The 20511-nt window shown below is 46.4% G+C and overlaps 1 gene segment (V, D, J or C); it reads left to right on the top strand.

Moving 5' to 3' along the window:
* Positions 1-1595: 1595 nt before the first annotated feature.
* LOC140716300 (Ig heavy chain C region, membrane-bound form-like) lies at positions 1596-17975 on the top strand. The segment is given in 8 exon segments: positions 1596-1698; positions 2648-2770; positions 9016-9327; positions 10193-10492; positions 14063-14365; positions 14451-14768; positions 16333-16653; positions 17275-17975. Coding segments are annotated over 8 exon segments (2166 nt in total).
* The last annotated feature ends 2536 nt before the right edge of the window (positions 17976-20511 follow it).

Below are 20511 nucleotides of genomic sequence, written 5' to 3'. Positions count from 1 at the left end.
GGTTGCTCTGTGTAATTCAGGTTCCACCTTCCCTTTGGGACAACAGAGACTCTACTTCGAAAGGCACTTCATTGAGTGCAGAAACTGCTCTGGTTTGCCATGGAGTCATGAAAGCTACTGAGTGGTGGCAAATCAGCCCGAGAGGGGGGAGCTTTGGTTTGATTAGTAATTCAGTCAGTGCGGTTTATACTTTACAGAGGATGCAGGATTTGGGACACTCAGTATTTCCGTACCCAGGATGGGTAAACAGAATTAGCCACCTTGCTGATCTCCACCTTGGATGCATTCCCCTCCCCGTCAGTTTCCTTTCAATACAGATCGTTCTGCATCGCTTGTCTGACAACCTACTGGGGAGCATCCTGTTACTAGCAACAATGACTTCTCCTGTTGTGTGGCTTCCACTCCTAAGTTCCCTGCAGCGCTTGGCACTGAAATTTATGGTACCAGGTCCCTGAAAAAGAAAACGTCTTAAAAGTGTAAATTCCACCCACTTCTACCAGGAATCTCTGTTGAACATTGATTCTTGTGGTGTGGCTGCAGTCAGAAGATTGTGTGGTAATTTTTTTTGTTGCTTAATACATTTTCCTGCAAAGACAGTCTCAGACTGTGTCTCTATGGAGAATATCTGTCCAGTGACTGGTGTCTCTCAGTCCCTGTCGCCGGGATTCTGTGTGTTTCAGTTTACACAAACTGTTCATCGCTGAAACTGATGAATCGAGCAGAGTGTGACAGATCTTTAATCCGGATCTGGTCACTGCCGCTGACCTGCCGCCTGTTGCAGAGACAAACATCTTTTGGGGAATTGAAATCGCTGCTGTGGGCGGGGACAGGAAGCTGCGCCTCTGGTTTCAGTGTGTGAGAGCCTGTACAAACCGCGGCTCCCTCTCTCACTCACAGCCCACGTCCCTATTTAAACAGCGCTCACTGCGGCTCCGGACAAAGCCGGCCTGAGCTGAAGCCACCGATCTCAACAGTGTCCAAGTCCGGCTCAGTGTTCAGGGCGATGGGGGTCGTTCCTTATCTCTGTCTCCTTCTGTCTTGTCTGGCAGGTGGGTGTCCCGCGGCTTGTCGCCCTCCCGGGACCGGCTGTTTCTCGGAGGCTTTGTGAACCTCTGTCCGTGGAACATTTTATTAATTTCTGCTCTTTTTTATTGACAGGTGTGCGGTCCGACATCGTGCTGACACAGCCCAAGTCAGCGGTGGCAAAGCCCGGACAGTCCCACACACTGTCCTGTGCGGTCAGTGGGTTCACCCTCAGCAGCACCTGGATGAGCTGGGTGAAACAGGTCCCCGGGAAAGGGCTGGAGTGGCTGGTGCAGTATTATAGTGACAGTAGCAAGTATTACGCGCCTGGAGTCCAGAGCCGGTTCACCGCTTCCAAAGACAGCAGCAACTTGTATCTGCAAATGAACAGCCTGAGACTGGACGACTCGGCCACCTATTACTGTGCGAGAGGCACAGTGAGAGAGACCGGGACTGGACCGGGACAAAAACCCCAGCGAGAGTGCCTGCCCTTCGGGCGCTGAGGGAAAGGGTAGCAGTGATCGCCACAGCTGTATCCCGGTCGTTCTGGGCCACATCCGCTCGTCCACGCAATGGAAGGCGGGTTGTCAGCGGGGATTCCCGAGAAGAGATGCTGGATGGATGGGCCGAGGGGCTCAGCGGATCACTTCAGAGGGCAGCTCGGAGCCAAGCGCCGTGAGTGGGAATGGGGTCACCAATCGACCTGGTCAGGTGTCGGTCCTTCGTCCACACGTGTCAGTAAATGGTCGGGCTATGAGGAACATTAATGATCAGAGACACTTTGGAGTTCCAGTGCAGTTTGACTGAGGAGTGACTGTGCTGGGAGACAGTGAGAGGGGCAGAGGTTATCGTACGGCGGTGTATCACTGTGACTATACCTGGGTGGCACAGTGTGAGAGATGGCGGCTCCCTCCATACACAAACCTACCGCAACAAAACTCTTAAAAATGGGCTCCGCGGGCGCTTCCACCGGCCTTTACCCCGGGACCCGTGGATATCAATCAGATCCTCAGTGGATAATCTGGAAGCCGGAACAAGTTCCACTGGAGATGCGTCTGGAAGGGAACGGGACCACCGAGGAGGAGCTGTCAGTGGAAGCCCAGTGAAAGGTCCCGGTGGGTTATATCATCTCCACTTCAGGACTGGGATGGCCGAGATTGAGTCCCGCTGTGTGGGACACCCAGATACAGAGGGAGGGTTTAATAAATCCGCCGGCCGGCTCTGGGATCCACTGGATTTCGGGTTGGACGTGATGAAGGCGGTTTGTGACCTGTGGTGAAGCACTGTGACTATGGAGCACGGTGACGGGGAGCTGAACAGAAACTGGTCCCGACAAAGGAGCGTCTGCAGCGCAGTCTGTCTCCACGGATTCCGCATTGCTGCTTCCCAGAGTCAAATCCCCTAAGCCTGACTCGGACTGCTGGGCGCAAATATCCATTTCTGGACAATTAAAAGCCTAAAAGGATTCGACTCTGATTCGGGGGGATGGTGGGAGCTGTTGTCCGCAAACAGGGAAACTGTGAAAATGCCTGTTTTATTGACACGCCAGGAAGAGACAAGGACGGGGTTTGGGATGGAAATCCAGGAAGCGGCTGCTCCCGGTCCGGACAGGGATCATGTTGACATTTTGCTGAGATTATTGGATGTGACGGGCAAGTGAAGTTACTGCACTGGGTGAATGGGGAGACGGAGCACTGTGACTATCTTGACTACTGGGGCGGAGGAACCTCGCTGACAGTGACTTCAGGTAAGACCAACTTCTCAACTGTATCTTCACGCACTAGAATTTTATTTATTTACGGTTTTGGCGAATTCGGTGATTTAACTGAAATCAGTGAGATATTTAGAGCGAGTACATGAATCTCCCCGAACCGGCGGGTTTCTCCAGAGCCCAGTAACAGTACAAGGGTACATACCCCACCCCACCAGTGAACTGTCCACAGACCGTGAACAGGCTCAGGGGAATGGGGTCGGATCTTGTCACCAGACTGTGCCTTGACACCGGCCGGTTGTGCTGAGTGAGCTCAGTGTTTGGTTCAAGTCTGGCTTCTGATCCTCAGCACCAACTGAAGCCACGTTCAGGGGCTGAGCGTTTCAGTGCAGTTGAACTCGTTCCCTGTCAGTGACAACAATGGATCTGTTCAGTGTCAAGTTATTGGGATCGGGTTTTACTGTCGGCTGCTTTCATGTTGAAGGTAATGGGATTGAGACATAATCTGAGGGGATGGTTACACATGTATGATCTGGTTGATGGCTCAATATCCCCAGGGTACAGGTGGGTGTCAGTCCCATCAAGTAATGTCCGGCGTGAGGTCCGTCCCGGGATACAGCAAAAGTATCGGCGAAATTGAAGTTGAATTTGGCGATATCCTAGGATTAATTGATGGGATTAAGGTTTTAGTTTAATACCCTGATGGGTGAGGAGGTGGGGTACGGTGGGGAAGAATTTTGGAGTTGGGAATGCAGTGGGGAAGTGGTGCAGGAAAGGTAAGGCAGGGAATTGAAATCACAATTCCTTCACACATTCCGGGCAGCCTTGCACTGGTGGGTGGGGGAGGGGGAGTGGGGCAGGTGGGGTGGGGAGGGAAGCGTTCAAGTCAATAATGTGTAATAGGGGAGCATTTAAGTGAAGGTTTGTTGATTACGTTTGTGATCTGGAACACACTGCCTGAATGATGGTGGTGGCCAATAGTGAGTGTAGAGAGGGAACAGGAGGAGATCCGCCTTTTGTAGGGATACAGGGAAGAGCAGAGAGACCAATGGGTTTATTGCGTTTGCTCAGCTAAAGGGAAGCACAGACACTATCGGATGAATGGCCTCACTCTCTGCTCTGTCATTCAATGGAATCAGTATTTATCTTGTAAATCTGGGAAATTCTTCCGCAAAGGGATTCCAACAATCACCCCAGAGTACACAGAGCATGAGTTAAATGCAGATTACAGTTCCCATGTGCTATCCTGGCAGCCACAGATTAGATACAAAGATCCTTCTGCACTGTCCCATCCCTCCCAGGGCAGGGGCAGCAGAGGTTAGACACAGAGTGAAGCTTCCCCCAACCTGTCCCATCACACACTCACGGGACACGAGTTGAACTTTACTGTTCAAATGAACTACTTATTCTCAGTTCACAGACGGAGCAACTGCTCTAATTTCCTGCCCTCCTCCATCCCCCGACTGGGTTTGTTTAACAAGTGTTTTCCTACATTAACCAGTGTTGCTGATGATTCAGTAAAAGTGTTTGTGAGATAAAGTGCTGACATTTACAGAGCACCTTTCATGGTGTCCCCGAGCTCTTCACAGGCAATGAAGTAGTTTCAAAGTACAGCCCTGTTGTAGAGTCGGGAATGTGGAGCCACTCTGCACACAGCAGAATCCACAAACTGCAAGGTGAGAACGATCAGACAGTCTGTTCTGGTGATGTTACTGAAGGAGAAATATTGTCCAGGACACCGTGGACACAGTGATCCAATGGACAGGCACAAGGTTGGATTCGGAGTGGAGACTTAGTTCACCATAATCTGCAGCAGATTTGGATCTGTGGTCAGATTTCCAACATCTTAATAATTGGTATTGTTTTTAAATCTAGTCATTAGTAATGATGACCCTTCAGTTTTACTGATGCCCCTCGGGGAAGGAGATCTCTCATCCTTACCCTTCGAGCCTATTTATGACTCCAGACCCATCAATGTGTTTGTCTCCAAATGCCCTCTGAATGGCAGCTCAGATGTGTAATTTATTCAGACTTTACCGGCAAAGCCCAGATCCCAAAGGATGAATAAATAAAATTCCCATCTGTTGTTCATACCACTCGATGTTCTATCCACTTACTGCAATACAGACTAAAATCAGACTGTCTCCCCGATCTACTGATTCAACATCAATCATTTTATACAAATACTCAAGTGTCATTAATTGAAAATTTCTTCTGAGCTGATCCAGCCAGATTCAGCTTCCCTCTTCACCCCAGCACCCTGTGACCCACCCAGATCCAGATCCCCTCTTCACTCCAGCACCCTGTGACCCACCCAGATCCAGTTCCCCTCTTCACCCAGCACCCCGTGACCCACCCAGATCCAGTTCCCCTCTTCACTCCAGCACCCTGTGACCCACCCAGATCCAGTTCCCCTCTTCACCCAGCACCCTGTGACCCCCCCAGATCCAGTTCCCCTCTTCACCCCAGCACCCTGTGACCCACCCAGATCCAGTTCCCCTCTTCACCCCAGCACCCTGTGACCCACCCAGATCCAGTTCCCCTCTTCACCCCAGCACCCTGTGACCCCCCCAGATCCAGTTCCCCTCTTCACCCCAGCACCCTGTGACCCACCCAGATCCAGTTCCCCTCTTCACCCCAGCACCCTGTGACCCACCCAGATCCAGTTCCCCTCTTCACCCCAGCACCCTGTGACCCACCCAGATCCAGTTCCCCTCTTCACCCCAGCACCCTGTGTCCCACCCAGATCCAGTTCCATTCTTCACCCCAGCACCCTGTGACCCACCCAGATCCAGTTCCCCTCTTCACCCCAGCACCCTGTGACCCACCCAGATCCAGTTCCCCTCTTCACTCCAGCACCCTGCTGTCAGTTTGATGGGTGTTTTTATAAAGACCCAGAGGAACACTGATCCAGACAGAACTGTACTTACCACCTGCTGGTCCCGGGATGTAAAAGATCCTCAGCTGCAAATCTCACCGACTGACATTATTGTGCCTCCTGCACTGCCAACACTGAGCAGCTCAGGGAACATCTGTGGGGTGAGAAACAGAGTTAATGTTTCACATCAGTGACCCTTCACCAGACTCTGTCAGTCTGATTTCTGGCAACTATGCCGCTTCCAGTTTTATTTTACTGAATTTATTTTGATGAAAACAAGTGTTTTTCATTGACTTCTGCAACTCTAGAACATCCCAGAGCCTTTCCCAACCCAGCGAGTACTTCTGCGGTGTGTCACTTCATATGGGGGGGCTAAACCTCCAACTTGTCTGCATCTTGTTCCCACAAACTGAACGACACATGACAATCTAGTCTGTGTTTTGTTGGAAGGGAATGGTCACTTTTAGCCTGCAATTCCTAAAGCTCCCCACCACTGCGAATTCCTCATCTGGATCTTGATTGTGCCGTAGATGAATAGACAGACACTATTTGGTTGTAGGTTGTCCAAATGGTCCCAGATGCTTGGTCCAGCAATTCTGTTGTTTTCAAGGGTTAACGTCGATAAAGAGCAGTGAGGTTCCTCAGACCTCAGCTGACCAGCTCGTTCCTGAGCTGCTGTGTACCTGGAAGGCTGAGGACAGTGTGGGTGAAATGGTGCTGGCTGTGGCTGGCAATTCCAAAGGGAATCACCAGTGTTCAGCCACTTACACTGGAGTCAGTCCCAGAGTTCCACAGACCACTGTACCCCGGGATTTACTGAGTGACAGATGCCTTCAGAGTTGTTACCACACTCTGCCACATGACACCGGGTCCTGCTGGAATTCCCAGGGTAACACTGGGAAATCCACCTCCACATTTCCCTCACAGGCTGGACTTGACAAAGGATCACATTCCCCATTCATCTGACTGGGGATTCTGAGCCTTGGGAAGGGATTTAGTCAGGAATGATTTCTGGCAGATTATTATGCTTTAGTGCATTTCAGATGTATAATTTTAAGCAAGATATGCTAAATTAATTGTTGCCACAGGAAGTTACATCAACTTTAATGTTTCCCAGACATTTCAAATCTGTTAAATTACATGACAGAACTGACACAAGACAATCCCTTCCCCACAATTACCAAGCATAGAAACATAGAAAACCTACAGCACAATACACCACAATGCTGTGCCGAACATGTACTTACTTTAAAAATTGCCTGGGGTTAGCCATAGCCCTCTATTTTTCTAAGCTCCATGTACCTATCCAGGAGTCTCTGAAAAGACCCAATCATATCTGCCTCCACTACCATTGCTGGCAGCCCATTCCATGCAATGACCACTCTCTGTGTTAAAAATTATCCCTGGCAAATTCTCTGTACCTACTTCCAAGCACCAAGTGTCAGAGTGTTCTGGACCCAGAGTCCCAGCAGGGTGCTGATTGAGGCTTTTTAATGCTGATGCCCCGATACACCTCACCACAAGCCTACAGCATCCAGAAACCCAGCGGCGTCCCATCTTTCCCTGTGTAGCAGTGTGGGGAGAGTCCCAGCAGGTTAGAACCAGCACAATTCAGCCCGGTCTGTGTGGACATGGTCCAGTTGGCACCGTGCCCTGTGCTTTCTTTCCTGTGACACTTCACCCACAGCATAGGTCAGCTTGTTCCTCTGTTTCACAGAAGTTGTGTCCCCGGTAGGGAGTCTGACATCAACATTTCACTGGTTGTTTCAGGCTCAGTCTGAAAGGAATGAGAAAGGGACCATTTCTCTGTTCTGCCTGTCCTGTCAACCTGAATCAACTGTGTTTGCTCAGGAAGGCAAATGTTCTGAGTTCACAGTCCCCAGAGTCACCTGGAAATGGTTCTAAACAATGCAGCTGTCATTATTGACCAGTCAAATTATATTGATTCCTATTTACTTGTTATATTTATTTACTTGTATTTATTCTATTTGAAACTCAGATTTCAATATTTTATGGTCTTTGACCCGGAGTGAATAACTGAACATCTCATTATTTTGCTCCTGATTGAAATTGGAACCTTCCCACCACTCCACTTCTCCTCCTAATGTTGAGTTTACTGCCCTTTCGATAGCAGAATCAATCTGAAGCCTGTGTGTGTCTGTTGACCATCTTACTGTTGGACAACAAAGTCCTCATCTTCTGTAATTCACACTGTCTGACACATACTCTCCCACTAGTTTCCTACTCCCAGAGTTCCTGCATGTTCTGCTGTGTCCACACAGTCTTTTTGGGTGATTTTAACCTCATCCACCATCAACAATCTGTCACTGACAGAGTCAATCATGAGGTAAATGATGTCACTTCAGTGGGTCAGAACAAACCCCATCGACAACACTGTCCAAGGTAATTCCGACAACTGGTCAAACCACATCTCCTCAACATATTCACCTCAAAGCTGTCAACTGGTCAATTAATTAATTGATCTTGACGCTTTTATCTACCTTGGTAAGTCAACACATCTCATTTTCCAGTGAATTGAATTGAGAACCAGTGCTTTCAAGTGTATTTTGCACCTTAAGTGGTTGGGAATTGACACCACCCGCATTTCCTCACAGGACTCTCTGGGCTGGTCATTCAGTGAGAATTTCACCTACATCTAACGGCATTTTGAGATTTCTCCATCTGCCCAGGAATCTCATGTGTTGGCCGACACTTCTCCACAGTGTCTGGACTAATATATTTCCACAGTTCCTCTGTCCTTTCTGATGCAAGTTACCATTCCCTCCCGGTTACTCAGTAGTTTCCACAGGCTCAGTGGGGTTGAAATTCTTGCTCAGTCACACACGGTAAATATGTGAGGCAGTGTGAGCTGTATCATGTAGTCTGTTGAGTTGAATTTCAGAAGCAGGGTCCCAACCTCCACTATATTGCACACATGGTGCTGGAGACCAGGTACCACTATATCCACACCAATCACTCCTCTCATCAACAGCAATACTGAAATGATCAGAATTATTCAAATAAGTTACTTCAAAATCTTACTTCTTCTGTAAACTCTGCTGATCAGGGGCTAACAGACTTTTCAGAATCAGGAATTGTATTTGGATGAGAGACAGATTGTCACTTTGGTATTTTGACTGAAATCCGACCGATCGGACATTGGGTCACTGCCTCAGTCCTGCACTGAAGTGTTGGCCTGGACTGTGTGTCCAAGTTGCCACTGTGGGATTGATCCACACCCTCCTACCTCAGTGACACAGACTCACAGCTGAGTGTTAAAGTGATATCGGCTTTGTTTGATGGGGTGAATAATTTTGAGAATTACTGCTTTCTATAATGTCTCCTTTCTCTGTCGGTAATGCATTTATTCAGGGAACCATCTGTGAATTTCTTTCTATTTCAGAGATCAAGTCTTTGCCATCAGTCTACATCATACCTTCCTGCAACAGAGAATCTGACCAAGGCATCAGGCTCCTCTGTCTGGTCAAGGACTATCAGCCTGAGAGCATCAGTCAGTCATGGTCCACTAACAGTGGGGACATCACCACAGGAATCAAGAAATACCCAGCGGTGTTGGGGCAAAATTCAAAATACACGATGAGCAGCTTGCTCGAAGTCTCTGCGGCGGACTGGAAGAATAAAGTCTACTACTGCAAGGCAGGGTACAAGCCAAACGAGATTAAGACAGCGGAGTGGCAGAAACCTCAACCTCAACGTTAGTATCAGAAATAATTTATATTTAAAGCTGCACTGATGTCAGAACATAAATCTGGAGTAGGAAGCTTTGTCAGATAATGTAGGAGCATAGCAACTAACTCCTTTATTCTGCTCTTACAATGGCAGTGAGAAACGTATGAAAGTCGATATGAGTGCGAAACTGGGTATCAGGAGCTGCCTCCATTGTCTAATTTCAGGAGCCTCTCCACCAGCCCCTCCCACTAAACCCTCCCTACAGATCAGCTCCTGTACACATACAGAGACCGCTGGCCCATCGTACCCCTGCACACAGAACAACAATTTAAACTTTACCCCACTACTCCTGCACTTTCCCCTCCACCCTGCAGCTGCCCCCTCTTCTGGTAAAAGCAATCACTTGTGAATGTGATGAAGGAATCCACCCCACTGCCCTTCTTTAACCATCTTCTCACAGATCTGAACCAGCCTTTGCAGTTACTACAAAATAATTCCCTCCTGTCCATCTGTTCTTCTTTCCCATTGAAAGTAAAATTGTGTTTCCCAAACTCACCAGTGGAAACAGTACCACACCATGTCCTCCTGCTCACAGGAGCTGGTATCAGTCATTCTCCATTAAACAATTAGATCACGGCAGGTCTGCACCTCAACCCCATGACCCCCCTCTCTGCATTATCATAGCATAGCGGGACACACTGCTGGGAGGCCCAAGTGATACACCCAGCCCTCCCACTCACTGGTGTGAGCTATCAGATCATCAGATCAACTGTAAATTAACAACATTCTTGAGAGGGCTGGAACTGGGGATCTAGCCCATGATGAGGGGGAACGAAGTCAAAAACATGGGCAAAGCAATCATGTACTGACAGATATTAAATGTATTCCAGCTCCGAAGCTCAGCTCCCTTGTTCCATCCCGGGAGGTGATCCACAGTCAAGCAAACGCTGTCCTAGGCTGTGTGATATCTGGATTCTCTCCCGATGACATTGAAGTATCCTGGAAAAAAGCTGGATCTGCCCAAGAAGGCATCGTTCTCCCTTCCACTCAGAGATCTAATGGTACATTTGAAACAATCACTTACCTGACAGTGCCTGTGCAGGAATGGACCAAGAAACAGCAATATACTTGTGAAGTGAAGCACACACTTTCCGGTTTCAGTGGTCAGGTCAACATGACGTATCAAGAGGGTGAGTAATGTCTGAAGAAAAATTCATTAACACAGCACTAAACTTGCTAACTGATACTCCCACACAATTCCTGTCCCTCCTGTCAATCTTGCTGAGTGATGTACAGATGATCTTTACACTTTGAATCAACTCATATCACCAGCAGCTTTAACCCCATCTACTGGGCAGGAAAGGTGTAAGATTAGGGTCACCTGTCCATTGTGTCTCAATTGTTTTAGTTGTCTCTGTTTGTAGTTATATTGAAAATAAGTTAGTGAGCAAAGCTCACATCTCATGCTTTAGAATCTGGAGAAAATCTCCCTTTCCCCTTTTCACTGTCTTCTCAGTGTTAGTTCCTCAAAAAATATCTCTGCAATTTTGTATTTGCTTCAGTCCCCAGACTTTGTTTCCAGTGTTTCCTGAGAGGCTCTTCTGTCGATTGTCCACTCACAATGTAAGTGCCTGGATTATTTTTGAATTGATGCCCAATCCTCAAGTGAATGTTGTGACCTTGTGTCCTCAGATCCTTGACCAGGTTCAGAGAGCACATGCATTTATCATGGCTGACGCAACCTCATCTCGATAGAATGCAATATAGAGAGGACAGAGAGTGGGAATATGTGGGGCTCCCTTTTTCCAAGAATGGGAAAAGAGCTGAAAATATCTAACACTTAAATCTATGAATCTTCCATTTCCAGGTGGAAACTGTCCCAGCTGTTTTTTGAAGCCTGTGCCAAGGTTCTTTTACCAGAGTAATCTCAATGCAACATTCTCAGATGGTTCAACCCAAGAGTATCATTGTTCAGCAGGAAACTGTGAAATAAAGTGATTGGCTGTGTATACAATTCGTCATTGATTTCATTACAATCCAATTACTGGATTGCAGACCTGTCCCTGGTATCCATTGGGATGGAAATTTAACAGAAAGAGAAGAAAACACATTATTCAAACTGACTACCTCTCCAATCACATTTCTATTCCACTTTCTACTATCCTGAAGGCCACCGTTTTCAATTTGACTTCCCATTCCCATTCTGACATGTCTGTCCATGGTCTCCTCTACTGCCCTGGTGAGGCCAAAGTCAGGTTGGAGTAGCAACACCTCATATTCCATCCAGATATCTGGCAATCTGATAGCCTGAGTTCTAATTTCTGCAACCTCCAGTAATTTACACCGGTTCTTTATTCCCCTTTTTTTCTAATCGCCATATTAGAGACCGCCTCATTCTATCACTTCTCCTCATCTGCCCATCATCTACATTTGGATCCCCTCCTCTTGAACATTTCCTCCATGGTCCACTGTCCTGTCAGATTCCTTCTGCTTCAGCCATTTATCTCTTCCACTTACCCCCCACCAGCTTCTTACTTCATACTCCCTCCCCATTCACACCCTTTCCCCCTCACCTGGTCTCACCTCTCATCTGACACAATGTATTCCTCTCCACTCTACTCACCTCTTATTCTGGCTTCTGCCCACTTCCTTTCCAGTACCGGTGAAGCCGTTCGGCCCGAAAGATTGACTGCTTATTTCCCTGCATAGATGCTGCCTGACTTCCCGTGTTCCTCCAGCATTTTGTGTGGGTAGTTCAACATTTCCAGCATCTGTAGAATCTCTTGTGTTTCTGGTTGTCCATACTCTCATTCATTTGTGTACATTGTTGCTTCAGTGTGACTCAGATCCCAATTCCAGTTTCCTCAGTAAGATTCCCTCCTGTCTGACTCCAGTCGGCAAGAACTGGAATCTATTTGTCACCCAGTGGCTGTGAGGCACGAGGTGATGAAGGTGAACAGGGCTGAAATTCCAAATTGACTCAGTCAAAGGACGGATGACCCTTTGATAATGTTGGGCACAAGAAAAATTGGTGAGACAAGACACAGGGGTCTACCCAGTCTGCTGTCCAATTGCAAAGTTACATTGATCCGTGTGCTGGACACTGAATTCAGTCCAAAAGGGAAACTCAGTGATCCCAAGGAATGTCCAAAGGAGAATGTTTTGATAGAATTACCCAAGCATTGACAGGATTATATACTTCCTGTGGAATAACACCAGCATTCAGCAATAAGGGGAGCGATCTTGACTCGGTCAGATTTTATGAGAGGATCACTTTTCCCAGGGACGGCTGAACATCAAGACCAGGCTGATATGGGACCGAACTGAGAAACCTGCAGAAAACATGTTTAACAACATCACAGTGCTGATTAAACTGGGATTCACAATTCTGTGACCCTTCAGTGTACACCTAGGTTTGCAGATTTGTGATATTACTCAACAACAATTATCATCTAGACTGCATGCATGGACTTCCTGTTTTACAGGAAAATTGCTCATAATCTTACTGAAATGGGAAAGGTTAAGAAAAACATATCATACTTTGTCAGATGATCCATCCCAGTCAGACTGGACAGTGTGTGTTACATCTGCTCTTTCATCAGACAAAGACACTGACTCACAGTCTCACTGAAGGACTCAACCATGACACAAACACAATCAGCCTTCACACTAAATGTCAAAGAACAAAAACACCCACGTGCCCGAAGGTGACCAAGTGTGTAAATGGTGTACACAAAGTGCAGAGAGTTGCAATGTCCGTGAACTGAAGATCGTGCATTGGGAGACGGCCTCAACAACTTCACACAAAACCGACACTAACCCAGAGGACAGGTGACCCAACACTTGATCAAAGAGCTGTTTTATTCATTTATCATTTCCTATCAATCACTGATCGCTCTGGAACTGAGGGACTTGCTGCCTCATTCCTGATGGTGATTCAGGTTCAGCCGTGTTGCTGCAGGTCTGGAGTCACAGACCAGCCGGATCAGATGGGACTTCTCTCCGGAAGTTATCACAGGGAATGAAACTACAAATACCTCCGTAGACATCTTTCTATTCCAAAAAGCATTGATGAATTGAATTTAAACCCCCATCCACCAGGTTGGGATTTGAACCCATTTTGCCAGTTCATCAGCCCAGCAACTTAACGATACACTCTGACCATGGCTGCTCATTTCAAGAGAGACAGAGGCTTCAATGTTTGTAAGCACGAATGCTAAAATCACAGGCACCAGCAGAAGTAGTGCCCATTTATGAATGAGCAGAGTTGAAAGAATATGATGTTTTCCGAAGTTTGTGTGGGTTTTGAAAGTTGCAGAGATGGGGAGAGGCACAGCCACAGTAAGACTGGAATGTCAGGATCTGAAGTTATTAAGCTGAGTGAATCCCAGGCTCAGCCCAGGTGGAGAAAGGGATTCTCATTGATTCACAGTGTTCATTGATACTGATCAATGGCACTGAGTCTCCAAGCAAAGAATATACTGAGCTGTGTCTCTGCTGAGAAATCTGCATGCTTCTCTGTCTCACAGTGAACCAATTGGTACAGTTATTAGAAAGTGATTCAAAACCTAATTAGCATATCCTTTGTTCTGATTTTCTTTTCTGAATCAGGAATATGAGACACGTGATTCAGTCCTGGGTGTTTATGTACTCTGTTTGCATTAAATGCAGCTGTCATGTACTGATGATCTGTCTTCACCTAACACATCCAATAGAAATATCTCCATAAGATTCTGAGCATTTCCATTTCTAATCCACAGAATTGTCAGTCTTTATTCAAAATCCCGACATTGAAGAGATGTTGATCGACAAGACTGCTACCGTGAAGTGCACGGTTCTCTGTACAGATCCCGAAGATATCCACATCTCTTGGCATGTGGGCGGGAAGGAGAAAACTAAAGGAATTCACACCCATCAAGCGGAGAGGGACGGATCCCAATACAGAGTGCTCAGCGAACTCCAGATCAGTGTGGAGGAGTGGTTCAGTGGGGTAGAGTATGAGTGCTCTGCTCAGGAATCTCCTTCATCTTCCCGAGTGTCAGCACAGACCAACAGTACCAAAGGTGGGCAAGAGTCCAGCGATTAAATGGCCAGCATTAGTTACCTGAGTCAAAATGTTTGACATTTCTGTTTTCTTGTCTCTTCCAGTCGAGATAAAAGGTCCCAAGGTCAGACTGCTGCCTCCACCTCAGGAAGAGACCAAGAAAAGGCAAATGGCCACACTGGAGTGTGTGGTCTCTGGATTCTTCCCGGACCAAATAAATGTCATTTGGAAGAAAGGCAGCACCGTGGTCACCTCCAACACCAGCGCTACACCGACCGCTCTGGAGCAGGGGTGGACTTTCAGTGTCAGACACTTCCTGACCGTGAGTCTACAGGAGTGGAAGACAGAATCAGTCTTCAGCTGTACAGTGAATCATCCCCCCTCCAAGAGCAGTATCAAGAAGCAAGTGAAGAACGTCCCAGGTAAGGTCCTGGTACTCACACCATCATCGACATTGTTTACATTGTGCTATGAATTCAAGGTCAACACTAAATCACAGTGTAGTTCTGGCTTAGTTAATTGAGGGAACTGATAAAGTTCAAAGTACAAAGTACATTTATCATCAAAGTCTGTGCACCACATACAACCTTGAGATTCTCTTCTTGCAGGCAGTCACAAAACAAAGAAACACAATAGAATTCAGAGTCAAACATCCAATGTGTGAAAATGAACAAACAGTTGGACAGGTACATGGATTGGAAGGGCTCCCAACCTTTTTCTATGCCATGGACCCAGACCATGAACCAAGGGGTTTGCACACCCCCGTTTGTGAACCTCTGGTTTAGAAGGTTATGGGTCAAACAGTGGCAAATGGGACTAGTTTGGATGGGGAATCTTGGTCAAAATGGACTTGTTGGTCCAAAGGGTATGTTTCCATGCAGTGTAACTCTATAATTCTAAAATTCAAGTTGTGCAAACAATAAAATTTAAACAAACAATCAACAGAACCTGAACCGCAGAGTCCCCTAAAGTAAATCCACAGCCACGTCACCGGTTCAGCACTGCAACCGGTCCAGGAGACCGATGGCTGCAGGCCACGGCCACAGAGCCAGGTTCAGTGCTGAGGTGAGTGCCGATGGCTGCAGGCCGCAGCTGCAGTGTCAGTTCAGTGCTGAGGTGAGTGAAGCCTCATAGAGCAGTGAGCAGAATTCCTAATTCAGCTTCACCTTCAACGCCTTAATCTTTTTAATCTCAAATGGCACTGAAAAATGGCCAATCATCTGTTTGTTTCTGCATTCAACCAACATAATCCAGGTTTTCACCATAGAAATAAGTGTATCCCAGAAAATACTTTCATAACCTGAGGGGAATCTGGATCATTTTACTGGACAGGCACTCTGGAGATCCCCGATACTTGTCTTCAAAATGCTCCCTCCCTCTGCCTTTGAACATAATCCCAGCCTCCAATTAGTGCCTCAGTTGTGACTGAATTTCCAGCAGAGCAGCTCTCCCTCTGCTCCTGTGTGGGAATAGTCAGCCTGGACAATGTGTAGAAGCCTCTGGAGGGCGGCTTGAACACACAACATTCCGACAATGCAGAGGCAAATGTTAGTTACACCTTGAGGAAAAAAGGTATTTTTAAGCATTTGTGACAAAAAGTAAATCTTTCTGCTACTCCCATTTTGAAATATGAAGTGTATTTTCAGAAATATTTTCACTTGAAACTTTGCTCCTGTTCCACCGACACAATCTGAAATACTGGTTATTTTCTGTATTTGTTTTAATAAGTTGCTGGTAACAGTTCAAGTGACCATGAAACTACAAAAACAATGTAAGGGCCAATCTTGTTCATTTACGTTCCCTCAGGGTGTTTACCCTGTCTGCTCAATAGGGGACATTCCTTTCTTCACCAATGTAGATTGGTCTCATCTCATCTTGATGGGACAGGCACATCATTGACCAGAGATGAACAGAAATGCTGGTCATGTCAGTGACAAACTCGTCTATTGGGGAATGGTGAAATAATAATTGTGACGTTTCTCCCAGATGAATGTCCAGATACCCACCCCTCAGTCACTTTAAGCAAACCTTCCTTCGAAGAGATCTGGACAAAGAGGACAGCGACCATTCTGTGTGAGGTGGTTCACAGTGATTTACAGGGATTCAGTGTAACCTGGCAGGTGGACGGAAGGAAGAGGGAAGATGGGGTGAGGACTGTGGGTCCAGACAGCAACGGAGCTGAAGATATGATCACCAGCAGACTGACAGTCCCTGCTGCAGAGTGGAACAGTGGGGCTGAGTACTCGTGTGTGATAGAGGATGAGAGTTTGCCAACACCGGTGAAGAAATCCATCAGGAAGGACACAGGTACGTGTGGACAGAATTCAGTGTGAGTCCAATCTCAGTAATATGACATATTTATCACCATCCAGCAGGGTGATAGACTATAGAAAATGAGAACAGGAGTAGGTCATTGGGTCTCTCAATCTGCTCAACCATTCAGTCTGTTCTCAGTTGATCATCCAAATTCAATTCCTGTTCCTGCTTTCTCCAGATATCCTTTGAGCCATTCAATCCACTCGAGAATATATTAGATGATAATTCTTCAAGTGCTTTCTGTGGGAGGGAGTTCCACAGGTTCTCACTCCCTCTCACACGTACACAGCTGAGACTGCCACCCCTGCTCCAGGGGAGATGGAACAAACAGCACAGGATGATGCAAGTCCAGGGGCTGAGTTCCACTTTCTGTCGGACTCCCATTGATTGAACTGAATAGACTAACCTTGCTGGAAGCTGTAAAATGCAGCAGGTTCAAGATTTCCACTCCACAAATCCCAATGATGAACAGAAAGGGAAAAGCCTTTAGTTTCAGATAAAGTGAAGTCTCTCAGATTTAGAAATTGTTCATGTTGGTACAAGACCAGAATGTGTCGGGTAAGGAGGGAATTATTGGAAGATTCATTCTAACTGAGATTCTCTCTGTTCCAGGGCGTGTTCTGACTCGTCCTCACGTCTACCTCCTCCCCCCTTCATCGGATGAGGTAGACACCGATCAGACTGTGACCTTGATGTGTCTGGTCACCAAGTTCTCTCCCGCAGAGATCTATGTGGCCTGGATGGCCAATGACACCCTTCTGAAGACAGGGTTTGTGAACCAGCCAGTGACCAAGGACCCCAGAAGAGGCTGGAACACAATGACCAGTCAGCTGAAGGTTTCTCCTGAGGAGTGGAAGAGCGGCACCACTTTCTCCTGTGTGGTGGGTCATGAGTCGCTCACAACCAACCTGTTCCGAAGCATCAATAAATCTCACAGCAAACCCACCCTGGTCAATGTCTCACTTGTTCTGACTGATAGTTTTAAATCTTGTGTGTAATACTGTGTGATTCAATCCATGAAACCCTAGTTTTGTTAGTTTTATTATTATTAATTATCAGAGAGGATTATTTAGCTGATTAAAACATGATTAAAATCTGGACCTTTCAAAATAATTAAGAATGAAATTAAGATCAAGAACCAAATTAAACTACAAACATGATTCACCACAAATCTCTGAGTTTGTGTGTACATTCACAGACCTTCTTCTGCCATGTTTGAATGGATTTCAACCCTGTCTGGGACTGCACAATGTATTAAATCTTTGTATCTGTCAATGTACTGATCCAAGTTCAATAAATATAACTTGAAAATGTCTTGGTTGTGATTTTTGGAAATGGCAAATAAGGAACTTTCAACATGAGGTGTCGTTGGTGACCCACACAGTGAGAAATCGGTGTCTTTATATCTCTGGCGTCTAAACCCTTCCTGCATCAGCTGTAAACTAATGGTCAAAGAAATTAGAACCTACGGTATCTGACAAAGAGTTGAGAGTTGAAACCACTTACCAAACGTCATATCTGTGTCAAATATGTCGGATTGCTGTTTGAGGGCTCCTTGTTCCCACTAAGGTTGCTGCTCCTCATCTGGTGCCTGTGTGTCGCGAACTAAATGAAACATATCGTTGTTGGGAACTGTACTATTGCAAAGGCGCAGTTAAACCTCCATCTATCATGGCAGACAGTTTGCATCTGTACTGAAGGGGTACTAATATCCTAGTGGGAAGGTTTGCTTGTGCTGCAGGGTAGGGGTGGGGGCTGGTTAAACTAAAGTTGCTGGAGATGAGAACCAGAGTATAGGAACAGGTCGTGGAGAGGTTGTGGAGTCAGAGTTTGTTCAGACATCAGACAAAGTCAGGAATCAAAAAGTTGAGTGTGGTGTGAGTGTTATGTACCCCTAGGTTTCATATTTTCTGTGGTCTATCACTTTAAATGCCGGGGGAATGAGACTGGCTTTTGGACACTGTTTGGGCTGTTAGAAAGGGAGAGAGGGAGGTGTCCATTGCAATGAGAGAGACAGAAATTGCTCAAAGGATTGATGTTATGGTTTCTGTACAAGTTGTTTACCTTTCCAAGGACATTTGCCTGCTTGCAAAGTTCTTGCAGAGAGAGGAGATTGGTGCAGGTTGATGGACAGCTGGTGTCCAACATGTGGAGATAAGAACCAGGTCCACAGAGACACAGAGACACACAGTTTCGGACACTGAATGAGCTTTGTTGCACCCACAGGAAGGTGGGGGCTTTTGGAGGATCGATTTGGGGAAATAGATCAGTGGCTCTAGCGGTGTGACCGGTGGGGAATCATTTGTGTGTCCACCCTCGCCTGGGTGATAATTCCATCACTGAAGAATGGTCACATGTTATTATAATCACAGTCGGTGACTTCTACAGGACTTCGGAGAACAACAGGTATTTTGGAAGACCACGGAAGACAACGGGAAGATCGATGGCATCATTTCTCTCTCTCTCTGCAACGCTACTCAAATAACTACCTCGAACTGAACTGAACTCTCTTTATCATCGTAAGACTCTATCCATTTACCCCAGGTTTGAAAGAGCCTAGTTTTGCTCCTAGTTCCACACACACACACACACACACATCTCACTGCTAATCTGTTCAAATATATCTACATTTATAGTACTGTATTGCGTAGTTACTAATAAACATTATTAGTTTAGAGCAATACCAGACTTCAATGTGTTTTCCATTTCTGCTGGTTCTTTGACCCGTCACGTGACCGTGGGTAATGTTCTGAGCTGTGTATATTTCAAAGCAAGTATTATTGTAGGAAAGGCAGATGAGCACAGGGCAGAGCTCAACACAAGAAATTATGATATGGTGGCCATTGGTGACACTTGGTTGCAGGAGAGGCAAGACAGGCAGCACAGTATTCTGGGGATCCATTGTTTTAGATGCAACCGAGTGGGAGGGATTGAAGGCGGAGGTATGGCATTACACATCAGTGAAATTGTCAGCCGTATTCAATCAGGAGAGACTGGAGAACTCCTCTTGTGAGGCTTTACAGGTGGAAATGAGGAATAGGAAAGATATGGCCATGTTAATGGGGCTGTATTATAAACCATCCTGCAGGTACAAATTGTGGGGAGATCACAGACTATTGCAAGAAACATAAGATTGTGATAGTAGGTGATTTCAACTTTCCACATTTTGACTTGGACTCCCGTACTACAAAAGGGATGTAGTTTGTCAAATGTATTCAGGAAAGTTTCCTTAATCAGTACATAGAAATCCCAACAGAGTGTGTGTGATACTTGATTTCTTATTCAGTCTCTGGTTAGGAAGTACAAGGAAGTGCTCAGCAGGTATAGGCAGGTAGGGACAAATGAGGTACTTATGGAATATAAGAAATGCAAGGGAACACATAAGAAAAAAATACGAAGGGCTAAAAGCAAGGACAAGGTAGTCCTAGCGGACAAAGTGAAGGGGAATCCCAAAGGACTCGACAGATATGTCAAGAGCACAATGATTGCAAGGGAAGAAATTGGTTCTCCAGAAGATCAGAATGGTAATCTATGTGTGGTGCCAAAAGTGATGGGGAGATCATCAATGGATTTTTTGTGTCTGTATTTATTTGGGAGATGGACAGAGAGTCTATAGAAGTGAGGCAAAGCAGAAGCGAGGACATGGACCCTTTACAGATTACAGAGGAGGAGGTTTACTGTCTTTAAGCAAATTAAGGATTGTGGGGAGGGGGCGGGTGGCTAGCAGAGAAATCTAAAACATCATTAACACCAGGTGAGATACTGGAGAATAGCTGACGTTCCATAGGTTAAAAAAGGCAGTAAAAATAAACCAGGAAATTTAGGCCAGTGAGCCTGACACCTGTTGTG

The sequence above is a fragment of the Hemitrygon akajei genome, chromosome 25 (genome assembly GCF_048418815.1).
Source record: "Hemitrygon akajei chromosome 25, sHemAka1.3, whole genome shotgun sequence".
NCBI classification, from domain to species: domain Eukaryota; kingdom Metazoa; phylum Chordata; class Chondrichthyes; order Myliobatiformes; family Dasyatidae; genus Hemitrygon; species Hemitrygon akajei.
This window is presented reverse-complemented; position numbering and strand designations above follow the sequence as displayed.